Source organism: Patella vulgata, chromosome 8 (genome assembly GCF_932274485.2).
Source record: "Patella vulgata chromosome 8, xgPatVulg1.2, whole genome shotgun sequence".
Classification (NCBI taxonomy): domain Eukaryota; kingdom Metazoa; phylum Mollusca; class Gastropoda; family Patellidae; genus Patella; species Patella vulgata.
In genome coordinates, this window is record NC_065886.2 from 51,724,866 (window position 1) to 51,740,994 (window position 16,129).

A 16,129-nucleotide genomic window follows, 5' to 3' on the forward strand; every position below is an offset into this window, starting at 1 on the left:
GTTCAGGTCGCTTATCGCTAATAAATCTCCTATACTGGCCATATAAACTAATAATAAGCGAATTGGCAATGGTGTCGTTTATATGGTGAACACAGCAAATATTATTTCTCATTAGAGGCTGTTATTCCATCTCAGTGGCAATTGTTGTACTTGTGCTCCAGTGAGACTTGGCTAACAAATTAACAAACGCCATAATTCTGTTTCAATTACCAAGTCAAAGTTCGGGCGTGCGAACCCGCGCCATGTGTCCCATTCGTTTTGTGTACTGGCAGCTTCAGCAATGCAAGAGCACTAACTTTGCTCTTCGTGTGCTCTTACGAACTACCACTCATTTTCTCCTTGGGTAAGTGGATTTTCATTGGATCGATCGATTATCGTCTGCTTGTGTATAAAGCCACGCGAGGCGCGAGAGTTGTATTATCATCTATATTGAATAGTGGGGAGTAATGAAAGTTAGGACTATAAGAAAAATATACGAACAGTGATTCAGTGATTAGGGAAGTTTAAGTTAATACCAAGTTCAGCTTCCATTCATAACTTACGTGTACTCGACGAAACCAGAGTGATTTAAACATTTTATAATATTACGTTACGTCACAGAATGACCGACTGTCCGAAATCACAGTGGATTCTCATCTTAATTCTCTGCATCGTTCAAATAGTCACCGGTAAGTTGTTTATTTTAAGTATATTATTTTTGCTTAGGACATAGAAGGTACGCAATCATTTAATCTAAGCTACATTACACCTTCCACTCAAATTTTAGTCCACTTTATAGAGATGGCGCATGCTGTATGCGGTTACTACTTAGCTTCTAAATACGGTTCGGGAACTTTTCTACGAGGCACTACGACGAATTTCAAAGAAAATTGCATGTTAAATTTGTTTTGAAAATTAGCCGTAATTCAATTGTTTCTTTCACTTCTCAGACAATTGCGTTGATCTATATTCCAAGTGACATGTCAGTAAATCAATAACGAGGACTGCCGAATGCTTTCTTTAATTTTTTTCTACACGGATCATTGTTGTGTGAGTTAGCTTATCTTTCAATAAATTGACCGAACTTGTAATGTTTTTGAAGTCTACATGTATTTATATTATTAGCTAAATTAAGACTTATTGGTCTGGGGTTCAAATTACTCCTTTAACTAATTATAGTTATATTATACCGTGTGTATAATATATGGTTAGCACGTACGCGCTATATCATAAAGCCTGGCATTGAGTCAACGGCGTGGTTTCGAATACCCGGTTGTACGTGACAAGGAGTTGGGTCGCCTGTCCAACCTCGTGGGTTTTCTCCGGGTCCTCCGGTTTCCTCCCACTATTAAAGACCCCTACGCACAAGCAAATTATTAAAATAAAATTAAACCATATGTTAGTCCCGAAATAACCTAGTTTGTGTCGAGTGGACGTTAAATATCTCTCTCTCTCTCTCTCTCTCTCTCTCTCTCCGTGTGTAACATCTGCGAGGAAGTCGTATGACTGTGAACATGAAGTTGACGTATCAAATAATGGTTTAATTATACCGTGTGTAATCGGGTGAAATTTTTATGGAAGTAGAAAGTCTAACAACTGTTTAACAAATCTCTTCTTGATTTTTGTGAACCAAAGTAAGCTTCAACAATACGTACACGTTTGTATATTGCAAATAAAAACGATTATGTTAGTTCTTCATAATCTTCGGCTTAACAGACTAAGGCTTATACTAGAATCCGTGGGTTTAACAATGTTTGGCTCTTTCATATTGAGCGCATAAGTGGGTGATAAGAGCGTATCTTTTGTGGTCCTGCTTGTCATGCATGGTGCACCAGGTGAAAGAGAATCCTAGTAAACTGGGTCGTCAAATTATCATGTCAGAGAAATGACCAAATTCAAACACACAAGAGTTGAAATCCACCTTATAATATGTTATAAACCAAAGACGTAGTTAAGTGAATTGCGTGCACCAATGTTATCTGACAATATCTCTCTGCGTCTGTAGGTGTGTGTGTAGACACAGCTCGCCAATTATGGTGGGTGATATTCTCATTTAAAGATACATTATGGGAGATTCGATAACGAGTTGGCAGTTCTAACTATAATCGTTAAAAACTAGATAATGTAAAGGGAATTTGCTGAAAATTTCAGTCAAATTGATCCACTATGAACCGAGATTTTAGCGATTGAATATTGGGGCTAGCCTCAATCATCATTACTAAAGTCGGTAGGATAAAAAACATAGTCTCGATTATCCAATTTTTGATTTAATTATGAATGGAAGTCGAACAACAAATTGGAACGTAATCCAATAAACATCGCAGGCTAGAGATGTCATCGAGAGTTGATTATGGACCGGATAATTTAATTAATGTCTAATTAATAATTTAGATAACATTTCAGGCCTAAAGAAAGACCTGCAATAGGCAGATTTAGCTCTTGCATAATATATGTTTAAGCTGGGTTCCCACTATCACGATTCATGCGACGATTGAAATCATGGTTTTAATCGTGGAGTAATCGTAGTGATCCTATCAGGTTGTATCACACATTGAGGTCAATCGTAGCAATCGTTGTGATCGTATCAAAACGTATCAGTACGTAACTGCACTTAGCAGATCGTGGACTCAAAAGACACAATCCTTTTGAAAAGCATAGCACGACAGTGGGAACCTGGCATTAGTCAGACTGGTTCAATTCTTCTATTACACAGATAACAATGTACATTATCATCACTAGAATCAGTTCAATTTTGAAAAGTGACTTAACTATTAAGTAGACATATTTAAACAAGAGACAGGTAACGGACATAGATCGATTGTTAAAACAATATCTGTCAACATGTAAAGTTTTCACACGTTCCATTCATCTATATAGTGTTATAGTTATATCATTCCATTCATCTATATAGTGTTATAGTGTATCTTTCTATATATTTTATAATTTTAGTTAAAGTAATAATTGACCGAATTGATCACTCAGTAATCTTTCAAGTTTTTTTTAACGGTTTGGGTTTATACTTAATGTATAATTATATTTTAACAGGCGTTCTTTTTCTATCTCCATATCTTCTTCTGTATTCTGTTTCCTAAGCTTGTATATATGAACCATATTCTACTGTAAGTTTAGTCTGGTGACCAGCTCGTCCTAGCGATACCTATCTCGTTATTGTGACCGTTAGCCAATTTTAGACACTCGTTTATTAAAAGTACAATTTTAACTATTTATTACAAGTTATCGTCGATAGTGTTGTAGTGTTGGATTAAGCTACCCCCCCCCTCCCCTCCCCCAGAAAACAATACTTCAGCAATAGTATAGATATAAATGTACAGTTAAAGGAGCTAAGTCGCTAGTATTTGGGACCTAGAAATTGACACAAATGGATCGCAATGCATATTATAATGTAATATGAATGTATATAAACTGATTTACATTCAATCGTTTCTGTTTTTACTTAATGCCAGAAGTCTTAATCGAATGTCAATCTCTAGCGTCTGGTTATTCCAGTCTACACTTATGATATTTATTGTGCATGCTCTCCAGATAAGAATATGGCGTTATCGTTTGACATGACTTGTGGAATATTTCTAGCCTCGTTCTTAGAGTCCCTTATTACAAATGGCGCTGAAACGCATTTATATACATCAGTTTATACATTCATATGCGTTGCGACCCATTTGTGTCAATTTCTAGGTCCTAAATAGTAGCGATTTAGCTCCTTTAAGCTATCTGAATATGTTTTATACCCTCGTAATTAAATTAAGACACCGGAATACAAAACGTGGTAAATGTTATTTGATTAATGCATGTAAAATTGAATAAATCACCTTCAGGTCTGTAAATAATGTTAATATTTGCTATATAAAATATAGCTTTTAAGAGAATAGAATAAATAGGTTATATTCAAGTTGCATAAAACCAACAATGCATTGTATTGACATAACGAATTTTGACAAATGGAATGTCACAAACTCGGCCACAAATATGTCAAATTTATATTTTTTGTCTTCCTAGCTTTCATATGAAATAACAGAAAGCAAAACGAGAAAACAAACAACACGACAGGAGTAATATACAAGAGAGAGAGATAGAGAAGGGGTTTAACGTCCACTTGACACAAACTAGGTCATTTCGGGACTAATATATGGTTCAATTTTATTTCAATAATTTGCTCGCGCGTAGGGGTCTTTAGCTGTTGGAGGAAACCGGAGGACCCGGAGAAAACCAACGGGGTTGGACAGGCGACCCTACTCTTTGTCACGAACAACCGGGGAATCGAAACCACGACATTTGACTCGATGACAGACCTTATGATACAGCGCGCACCTGCTAACCAGTGAACACTATCTGTAATGACATATTCCCAATTAACACTATCAGCTCATCAACGGTCATCACATGCCATGTGTAATTATTGACGATTGTTTTCATTGGTCTACTAAGTTGACATACTTATGATAATAATTGATACCCAGGGGCTAGGTGAAGGGGACAAAATGGCTAATGGCGCCGTTTGTATCATGTGTTTAAGGTTTCAAACATATAACTTGGGGTCTGATATGATAATAATCGATTCTAGCATGCCCTTCTCCCCCATCCCCTGTTTCTCGAGCATATCCCATGTAATATACTCATCGATTTAACTTCTTTTCTGAAAGGTATATGCATGTAGTTCATTTCATCCAGGTGACATTGTCATAGATAATATATTAAATGCAACTTGAAATATCGAGTGTCAAATCCTAACAACATACATAGGGTACCCGGATCCGGTTCCCAATGAATCAAGGCAGAAAACGGACCCAGTGAAAGGTCACGTTGCCACGGATGATCCTCGTAGCCACTGCTCCAAGAACATGTTGTAACCACTCCTACCGATCTCCCCCACGTGGTGAGACTGCTCATGATGCACTACCGACTTCGTCCATTTATAGATTTTGAATACCGGTTAGGCTTGATTACTTGACGTACTTTTTGCGAAAAGTTATTACGTGTAGGATAAAGCAGAAGACTGAGGTTATGCTGGGGAATGAAAGACTACAGAAAATAACCCGAGAAAAAGAAAGACCGAGACCGGAAGGCCGAGTTTTTTTTTATCGAGGGTTTTTCTGAAGTCTTCCTTCCCCAGCATAACCGAAGTCGAGGACTTTATTTTGCTTATAAACCGTCTATGTTTACATGTACGTAAAATGAGAATATCCCAGAATTACAATAAGAAAACCTTAGATCATGTTTTTTTTAATGTGGAAAAAACCTATCCTGGAAGAATAACCCGTTACAGGTTTAAAGAAAAACTTTCAGAAGAATAACCCCAAATTCCCCTGTACATGTATATATTCAAAGCCCCCGACTTTCAGTTATTCTGGGCATAGAATATACCCCAAAGATCAAAGAGATTTACCGTTATAGGTTTATAAAATAACATATTTATGTTACATTTAGAAGTTGTTAGACGGTCTTAGCCAAATTATCATCGGCTCTTTTAATAATATATCCAGATTTCACAAAGTTCATTTCATCTGTTCTCTTCTAATCTCAAGGGTCGCCATTTACGTCATAGAAGCATATCTTAAAATGCTTAGTAGATAAGAAAGACAAGTGTAAGTGAATGTGAGCAGAGGACTCTGCACTAAATGATTAATCACTGACCAATTCTCTTGTGGTGAGAGCTTAGCAGCTTGTCATTTAACATGTAAGAAAAGATAGATTTAATTTATAAAACAGTAGACACCACCACTTCATCTAGGGTTTTATTTTAAAGTAAAAGATCTAAAATTAGCTTTCATACCAAGATATTTCCGTTGGAAAAAAAGCCAAATAAACTAGCTTATGGTTTCTATTTTCACAAGACACATGACTTCTGAGCTTAAAAATTCAATTTTAACATTAAAAACACAATATTTTAACTTTTTCAGTTTAATATTCTCGTATTTGTACAAGCAATTTAATGTGGGTATTTCGGGCTATTTAATTTCCCAAACGACAACATCATTTAACCGCATGCCGTTTGTAATAACAGCCGGGTCAACGCTGCCTCTCGTACAATGCTTCCCAATTACAACCAATGTTTTCACACCAAATAATAAGGGTCGTCGCTAAGTGAAACATTATTGATTGGACGAGAATGTGAAGGCTGAAATCTTTCATATATACAATCTGTATTATTGTTAACTTTTTTTTCAGTTGAATAAATACACAGATAACAAACTAGAGCTGATATATGCCGATTGCAATATGATAACATGGCGATTATTAAAGTCAATATTTATTCTATCAAGAAATTAAATATCAAGAAAGAAAAACTCAAGGAAAATAATTGTTTAGTGGATAAAGAAACTCATTTTGTTTTCAGAAGTAATAAATCACCAGATTTTCAGATTGAACGTGACGTCATATCCGTGTATAAACTTCACTCGCATTGATCGATATGGTTTTAATAGCATAGTTTGGGTCCAGTGTGTGATATTGGTTGATTGAACATCTGACATTAAAGTCATACACTAAAATTATTATTCTTTCTGTTATTCATATTTTCAAAATAAACTTTGTCATTCAGTATTCAACTCACTCGGAACTATCAATTTGAAAAAAAGACATTAGCTATTTGAGGTGGGGTGTTCATCAGTTGGCCAATATAGACTGTATGTAAAATTGAAGACAATTGTTCGAAGCCTTCGGATGGCACGAAAAACCGAGGTCCCCTGTACACATTGGCGTGCACGTAAAAGATCTCTTGACAGTTGGAATTCGATATAAGAGTAGGCCGTAGTGCCGTTGTCCTTGCAAAATTTCCCTCATAGCACACTGTATGGCGTATGCCCGTCTTCAATAGCCCAGTTCGGAACAAAACAGTAGGACGTTAAACCCCATTTCATTTTGTTCCAAGCCATCACTAAGACTTGGACAATTTAACTTTGAATCGTTATAAATGGTTTTCTAGAAGTCTAATAAAGAGAGAGAGAGAGAGGTTCCAGCCGGGGGGGGGGGGTCTCAACAATAGAGAGGACGTATATACAGAGTTGCGGTTCGTTGAACGTTCAGATTTGGTAACACTCTAGTATGGCTTGTTATTATCCATTACTAATTTCGTAGTCGTTTAACTCCGGTGGAATCGGTCCCTTTATATGTCGTGATCTTCATTGGTTTACCATTCAGACAATGTACTTGCTCGTGAGTGTACAAATGCTGGCTGAAAAGTTCTAAGCCTGAAAGGGATAGATCAGTTGGCTTGAATCAAACGTTTGTCGCCAACACGTACAATCATTGAATACACCAGACCATCTTGTGAACCTATCCATTGAAATCACCAGAAATGAACGAAACTGGCTATAGAGCAGTCATAAAGTACCTTCAACTGAAAGGACTAACCCTAACACAGATGCATGCTGAAGTTTGCCGGAGAATTTAAGCGTGACAGAGAGCCTTGACAATGACCCATGTCTTGGAAGGCCATCAACAGTAACCATTCATGAAAACATTATCCGGGAGCATGACATGTTAATGGCTGATCGACAACTGACCACTCGACATACTGCCAGTGTTGTGAGCATCTCTCGTGGGAGGGTTGAGCCATTATCGCCTACGAGTTAGGAATGACGTAAGTTTCTGCAAGATGGGTGCCAAAGCTCTTGACTTTGGATCAGAAACGTGTCAGATTCCTGATGTCCCGATAATCCTTATAGTTTCTGGCCAGATGTGGCGCTGCCAGACTTACTGTTTCCAAAAAAGGAACTGGCGGGTCGTCATTTTCCTAGTGATGATGACGTCATATTAGCTGTGAACGACATTTTTAGGGTGGCTGAAAACAATTCCTCCCTGAACGGCACCCAGGCTTTGCAACAACGTTGGCAAAAGTGTGTACACCTCAAAGAGGACTATGTAGAAAAATAAATGGAAACCATCGAGTTTGTACAGGTCTTTCACATATAAGCTTAGAACTTTTCAGCCAGCCCTCGTATAGTCATAATCTTCTTTGGCGTACGAAACTGTTGCTCGAAAACTAAAAGATAGCTATGTAGGTAGCGTGTCTCTGAATTCAGAATACTTCTTTGGTTTAGTAAAGTTAGTGCTAAATGATAAGGCCTGCTCAATTTTTAGTCATAGGTCACGAGATGTAAACAGGGCTAGCGCTAATCCCAACCCTAAACCTAAACCTGGAACTAGCCCCATTGCTTACCCTAACCCTAAACTAAAATCCAGCCAACAATCACATGCCCTTACCTTATTTAAATCTCAGCGACCTTGACAAAAATTGAGCTGGCCTTAACAAATAGATTTAGCCGTTTACTATTCAGAAACTGTACTCGATCGTGGGAGTAAAGTCAGTCGATATTACCACTCAGATTGTGGTTCCAGTATTTTTGAGCATTCAACTATGACCAAAAGCTGTATACGATTAACCCCACGCAACTTCCTTGGTTACGACAACAACTGTCTGCATGTTTCATTGCTATATAGATTGATCTTCAATAGATTAAAAGCTATCCAATATCGATAGATTAATAGACAGCCATCTTCACATTTTCAATCTGGAACAGACAAATATAATAACGTCTATTGTTTTATTAGTTATTCGACTAGCAAGTGAGAATTTGATTAATAATTCATAACCAAGAGTTGAAATAAGATTACGGTTGCTATTTATAGCAAGTTACACCTTTAATTTATTTGCTGAGAAGTGATGTTATTAAAGAAGAAACAACAAGCCCATAGACAGCTCACGAATCTTGATGTAGGTCAAGTTGTATACAAAAACATTCTGTCTGTATCATATGACGGGGGTTGAGTGGTCTACAGAGAGAGGGAGAAATGGGGTGTAACGTCCACTCGACACAAAATAGGTCATTTCGGGACATGGTTCAATTTTATTTCAATCATTCGCTTGCGCGTAGGGGTCTTTAGCAGTGGGAGGTACCGGGGGACCCGGAGAAAACCCACGAGATTGGACAGGCGACCCTACTCCTTGTCACGTACAACCGGGGAATCGAAACCCCGCCAGTTGAATCAATGACTCAATGACCATTCGCGCGCGGATTAGATCATAAGATCAAGTGGCAATGTTTCGATTCCAAGTTTGTACGTGACAAGGAGTAGGGTCGCTTGCCCGAACTCGTGGGTTTTCTTCCTGTCAACCGGTTTCCTCCCACTGTTGAAATAAAATTGTACCATATGTTAGTCCCTGGTTTGAGTCGAGTGGACGTTAAACCCTACCCCCCCCCCCCCACACACACACACACACCCACACACACACACCCCTGTGTCATACGATAGAAATTAGAGGCGTTAGCGGTCACTGAACAGACGAGTTCAAAACAAGCCTAAGCCAATTAGGGCCAGCCACTATGGTCAACAATACGTCTTGTAATTTACCCAACTTTCGCCTTATTAAGCACGACCGCGGTCAGTATCTCCTGAATGTCTGGTTATTCTACTTGTCAAGGTTAAAGAACCATTAATGATAAAAATAACTTGTTAAAATAAAATGATATGGGGTTTAGTGACTTTCTTTTCTGCAACAACATCGCTAATAAAGACAGAACCTATTACAAGCCAACATCCAGTTCCACGTGGTAAAAGAACAAAAAAAATAGCCCGAATACGGTATGTTTTATCAAATATCGAATCCACCAGGAACACACATGGTGACTTTAAATTATATGGCAAGAGAAGGATAAGATGTCCATAAATACCATTATTAATACCCATGTGACAGGACTATAGTCATGAGGATCACGTGTTAAACAAAGGATATGCATATCCTGCTTAAGAAATGAAATAAAATAGGGTTTAACGTCCTACTACCCTGCTAAAGAAACACTGGATGTACTTAACGATCTCTGTATATTATTGGTTTATAAAACTGTAAAGTCTGAGCCCACACCCAAGAAATACTACCGACATAAAACGACGACTCTCCAGATGTATAGCGTGAAAATAAAAGCAATTGAAAACTCTATTAATGAAATCACGCAATAGTGATTTACTATATATACAATGACGTCCTCCTTCAAACAGTTTTTATATCTATATATATATTGATTAACTGTCAATCAGATTGGAATCCGTATCTAGAGCATCGATCTACTTGAACAGGTCGCAGGTGCGTGTAGGGCAGGGTAGTCGATGGGATCTAACGCATGCGCTTTAGATCATAAGGTCTGTCATTAAGTCATGTGGGGTGGTTTCGATACGTGAAAAGGAGTTGGGTCGCCTGTCCATCCTCGTGGGTTTCCTCACACTGCTAAAGACACCCACACGCAAGCGTATTATTGAAATATAAGTGTAGCATGTTGGTCCTAAAATGATCAGGATTGTGTCGAGTGGATGTTACACTCTCTTTTTAAAGTTGCATCTAAATCTGCATTTTCGTTTAATTTTATTTTCCCGACTTTTATCAAAAATAAATCGAAACGTAATTGACGTGATTTATTCGGGTTAGCCTTTGCGCCGCTTAGACTCGATATATTTTGCACCATGGCAACTGAGTCCTAGATCTTTACTCAGACCTCCAAGACGTTCTTTCAAATGATCGTGATACTGTGTGTGTGTGGGGGGGGGGGGAAGTCAGGTTTTATACAAACAACCCAGTTTGACTCAAATTAGTCACGAAAGCACAGATGGTTAAATTCTTATTGACGTAAAATGGTACAGAAAAATTTGTTATGCTAGGTTATATTAGGTTCCCACTGTCGTGTGATGCGTTACGATAGGATTGTCCATATTAGAGACTTTTGGCAAGCGGAATTTTCCCATCCGTATCACGTATCCGTATGCGTCGATCAGCTGAGCTTAGTTATATTACAGCATGATGGCAGATATCTACCAAGATCACCACCAGTACTAGTAAGTGCCTATTGGAGCCGACAATTTCCCAGAGGGAATGAAGTCGCTTGACGGTCGCTGAGCTATCAAAAAAAAATTAATGTCGAATCTTATTAAAAATCTTCGACTTCGACTCGACTGCAATTTTTGGTTTCACTAATGTATCATTTCAGAAAGTTTATACCCCTTTACCACAGATTAAAATCATTTACAGATTTGCAAGGTTCCGCCTCCCTAAATTTAGCATATAGATCAACCATCATGGTTAAAATCACATCAAATATACACAAAGATTCATAAAAACGCTACGATACCATTTCAGCGTCTAAAAGTAGCAAAAAAAAAGACGGTAAAAGAACACGACAATGTTATACGGACCTTTTCCGTATGAAAGCTGTTCGATACGTGCTACCGTATCCGTGTGCCGTATCACGTATGAGAAATGCACACACATTGATGACATCATACGCAAAATCCATACGGATACGCGATACGGACCAGAAATTTACGCTTGCCAAAAGTCTCTATTCAGTCCACGATCTGGTACGTGCAGATACGTTTCGATACGATCACCTCGATTGCTACGACTGACCTCAATATATGATAAGATCTGATAGGATCACCACGATTACTCTACGATTAAAACCACGAATCGTGATAGCGTGAACCTGGCAGTGGCAGTAGTTATATGAACTCAATGCACATAGATATTTTAAAGGCGATTTTTAATTTTTAAACGTAAGGAAACGATGTTGTTTTCCAATGGCCAGTTTTTGAATAGACTATGTTTAGATGTTTTCACCGTCTTTTTAAACCTGTTTATTGTGTGAAGTCAGATCTGCTTATGTAAAGAACCGATTCCCTACAGATTACAGAAAGCAATAACTCTTGATTTACTAAACTTCTTTACTTGGATAAAACCCCCAGGAGTAAACCATGTGCCAAAACAAATGCGTTGACTGGTTGTTTTTATCTAACACCATTATGCCATGTCTATCAACCCCACGCGGTCGTTATCGCAGTGGTTGTTTTCCCTTCTCCGTGAACAATACACAAAAAGCAACACCCGTGACGGAATTTGTTCACTCGCAAATATTAGCGCATGAGAACCAACTCTACACTTCTTGTCCAGATGAATTAATGGTCTTTTTCCCAGGGGTATCGACAATCGACAGTCAAGAAAAAAATATTATTAAATATTCATAATGTTTGTAGAGTTAACGGAAAACCCCCATGTTTGATTTGCACATTTCTGATACAGTCTATAATATTATATGCTTTATGGAACCCCATTGCTATTGATGACAATAATTAGATCACGTCAATAAAACAATTTAATGTGATCGCTATACCTAGTGGAAATTTGATCAGGATATTTGCACGGTGCCTTAAAATCGGCGTTAGAATGAATAATATTATTCTCTTTTTAATTTAGATTTGATTTGACAGGAGATAAATATTAATCTTGATATTTTTTAAAATCGAGTTTTAATTTAAATTGCACTTGTCAACTATATTTATAAGTTTCACACAATTCGCATCCCGAAATGACCTAATTTGTGTCGAGTGGACGTTAAACCCCATTTTCTCTCTCCGAATTAAACAATTTATTTTTCATTTTGAGTGAAGCCCTCTCTCTCTCTCTCTCTCTCTCTCTCTCTCTCTGTGTTAAACAATGTTCTGTTACGATGAATAATGTAGTATTGGCCAGTATGAACTGAATATGGTGTGACTTATATATCGTAGGAGGGACTGGCTGGTGTACATATGTTACAATTATAAATATTTAATGATAATACGTAAGACAAATGATAATTATATTACGTATTACAAATGATGAAAATAGACCATAAATCAATATCTATGTGTGAGATTATGACATACAGATTCTATTACAGAGCAGAATATTGCACTTGCACCGCTGTGCCATGTTTTAAAACACAGTTGGAATGCAGTGTTAAAAGAGACAGTAGCAATTGTGCAACTGCTTTGTCACGGCATTAGCCATTTAACCATTTCGTTCTTTTAGCAATAGGCTAGATAGAGATAGAAATAGGGTTTAACGTCCACTCGACACAAACTAGGTCATTTCGGGACTAACATATGGTTTAATTTTATTTCAATAATTCGCTTGCGCGTAGGGATCTTTAGCAGTGGGAGGAAACCGGAAAACCCGGAGAAAACCCACAAGGTTGGACAGGCGACCCTACTCCTTGTCACGTAAAACCGACGATTCGAAACCACGCCAGTTGACTCAATGACAGGCCTTATGATACAGCGCGCACGTGATATAACCATTCGGCCACCCAACCCCCCTTTTAGCAATAGGCGAAAACTACAAAACTGAAAAGCGAGAGAGAGAGAGAGAGAGAGAGAGAGAGAGAGAGAGACAGAGAGAGAACTGGGGTTTAACGTCCACTCGACACAAACTAGGTCATTTCGGGACTAACATATGGTTTAATTTTTTATTTCAATAATTCGCTTGCGCGTAGGGGTCTTTAGCAGTGGGAGGAAACCAGAGTACCCGGAGAAAACCCACGAGGTTGGGCAAAGAACTGAAAAGAATAAGCCTCGTACAAACCAACGATTAGATCTATTTGATAAGGCCAACTTCAAGTTTGGTCAAAGATCACGAGATTCAAACAATCCTGGTGCTAATCCGAACCCTAACCCTGGTTCTAGCCCAAAGGCTTACCCTAACCCTAACCTACAATCCCGCCAACAATCACGTGCCCCAACCTTATTTACATCTCAGCGACCTTGAAGAAAATTGAGCGGGCCTTAACAAATAGATTTAGCCCGAACCAACGGCTTTCATAGATGGCAGAGCTGTGATCCGCGGCACAACGTCATAGACCTTTCCAATCACTTCCAGTTCCTCGGCAAATTAAAGAGTTGGAACAGGCCCCGAGTACACAAAGCATTCTCAGACTTAAGTTAAGAATTTACTCAAAATTGTTCGCCTTATTTTAACTAAAATATAGCCCTTTATAAAACTTTTGTTGTTTTAATGTATCAAATACATCAATAAGAAACTATGTGAAAATGCTTTGTGAACTCTTTGGGGGGGGGGGGGGTAGCGCGTGCACGCTGTATCATTAGGTCTGTCATTCAGTCAACTGGTCTGGTTTCGATTCCCCGGTTGTACGTGACAAGGAGTAGGGTCGCCTGGCCAACCTCGTGGGTTTTCTCCGGGTCCCCCGGTTTCCTCCCACTGCTAAAGACCCCTACGCGCAAATGGCGCTCAAACGCGTTATAGTACACGATTCGTGTACCAATGGTAAAATGTTTTATTTTGTCTTAAATATTGGATATCAGACGCCCATTCTTTCCCTTTAAGATCACATCATCAATGTTATTTTAAATTGACAAATAATCCGGGTTTTCAATGACGAAGACTTTGGATGATATTGAGTTAGAGACTGAGCTATTTTAAACAGACTTTTTTTGATAAAGTTCGTCTTTAAGGATTGTATTTGATGTCAGTAGTTTATATCGTATGTCTGATTACAACATGTAATTATAAAATCATCTACGCAGTCAACTTTACAAAACGTTGTGTTTTATATCGTGAATAGAAATTATTTCTGACTGACCTAACATCAAGGCGATCGATCTGCAGTTGATTAAGCGTTAACGCTGTAAGTTGTCCAAACCTGCATCCGTCATGCAGATCGATCTTGTCATCTATTTATGTTCCATGATGAAATACCTTATAGATCATTTTTTAAAAGACACAGTGGGGCAAACATTAACCATTAAAAGTATTTTTCATAGGGTATGTTAGACGATTGAAATATAAACCTAAACTTGATCTCGTTCTTTCTCCATTTGACCATTACAAAGAAATAAAAGAAAGGAATATGAACTTTCCATGGCCTTACCTGAAAATTATGCTTTCGGTTAGCGGTATGGGGAACCGGAATGACCTCTCACCTACACGCGCATCCACCTATAGGTTTTAGGTTTTAGATACTTAACTGGGGGCCTCTAGGTGATTGAGCTCTTTTATGGGGGGGGGGGGGATAACGTCAAGGACGAAACAAACTAGGTCATTTCGGGACTAACATATCGTTCAATTTTATTTCAATAATTCGCTTGCGCGTAGGGGTCTTTAGCAGTGGGAGGAAACCGCAGAACCCGGAGAAAACCCACGAGGTTGGGGCTCTTTTATGGACTTGGGGTACTTGGGTATTGTCATCTAGGGTATTTGGGTTGCATTAATCAGTTTCCGAACTGGACTTTGGAGCACTAGTTCGTTTGTCCGTTTCCATATCGCAAATATGGTTACATGTGTTTTTGTTCCAGCTTATAAATACTCGGATTTATTCTTTGCTGATCATCACAGTTTCGTCTTCGATATGGGACTATCTGATCTATATAAGTATCTGGAGATCACGTGGCTAAGTGGGTAAGACGCTGGCTCGCTAGCCTGGAGGTCGGGTGTTCGATCCCTGCATTGGCCGAAAAAGTTCGTCCAGATTTTCCGGCGTGGTTCCCCCTTGTCAGTGATGCAGGACGGAGGGCCTGACAAGGACAGCTGTCTAGTCGTTCGGATGGCACCTAAAAGATCCCTTGACAGTTGGAATTCGATATAAGAGTAGGCCGTAGTGCCGCTGTCCGGGCAAAATTTCCCTCATCGCACACTGTATGGCGTATGCCCGTTTTCATTAGCCCAGTTCGGAGCAGAACAGTAGGACGTTAAACCCCATTTCATTTCATTTCATATAAGTATCTATTAAACAAACATTATGCAAAAACTAAATTTGCCTATTGCAGATCTTTCTTTAGGCCTGAAATGTTTTCTAATTTATTAATTCGACATTAATTAACTTATCCAGACTATAATCAACTCTCCATGTCATCTGATATCTCCGATATTAGGTAGATTAGAACGGTTCAGCCATATTTTGATTTAATCTAAAAATGGCGAAGCGAGGTAAAGCTTCGAACAACCAGTGCGGTGGTTGAAATTATTGCACACATCTTGTCAAACCTTCAAAAGTTAATATCTTCGTTCGCAATGGAGCAATTTGAATGAAATTTTCAATAAATTCATTTTGAATTATCTTATTATAGTAAGAATGACCGGCTCTTTATCTAAATCTTACATTATGTATCTTTAAGATTCGCCTATAAATATCATTTTGTATATTTGATCTGATTGACAGTTGATACCTGTTGATTGACAACTTCCTGTTTGGTCGGTTGATTGAGCTTAATATAATATATATAGAGTTATACATTACTTAATAACATGTTCGATCGTTTACCTGGGATATAATTAAAGGTGTCAGTCAGGTGGTTATGGATATATTAAGGCAGGTAA

The 16,129-nt window shown here is 38.3% G+C and overlaps 1 protein-coding gene across 1 annotated transcript in view; it reads left to right on the plus strand.

Moving 5' to 3' along the window:
* Nucleotides 1-537: 537 nt before the first annotated feature.
* The window catches only part of LOC126830382 (putative carbonic anhydrase-like protein 1), a 93,970-nt gene continuing 78,378 nt past the window's right edge, over nt 538-16,129 (plus strand). The window contains exon 1 of the mRNA XM_050560766.2: nt 538-668. Within this exon, the coding sequence (XP_050416723.1) occupies nt 602-668 (67 nt within the window). The 5' untranslated portion in view covers nt 538-601. The remainder of the gene's footprint in view (nt 669-16,129) is intronic.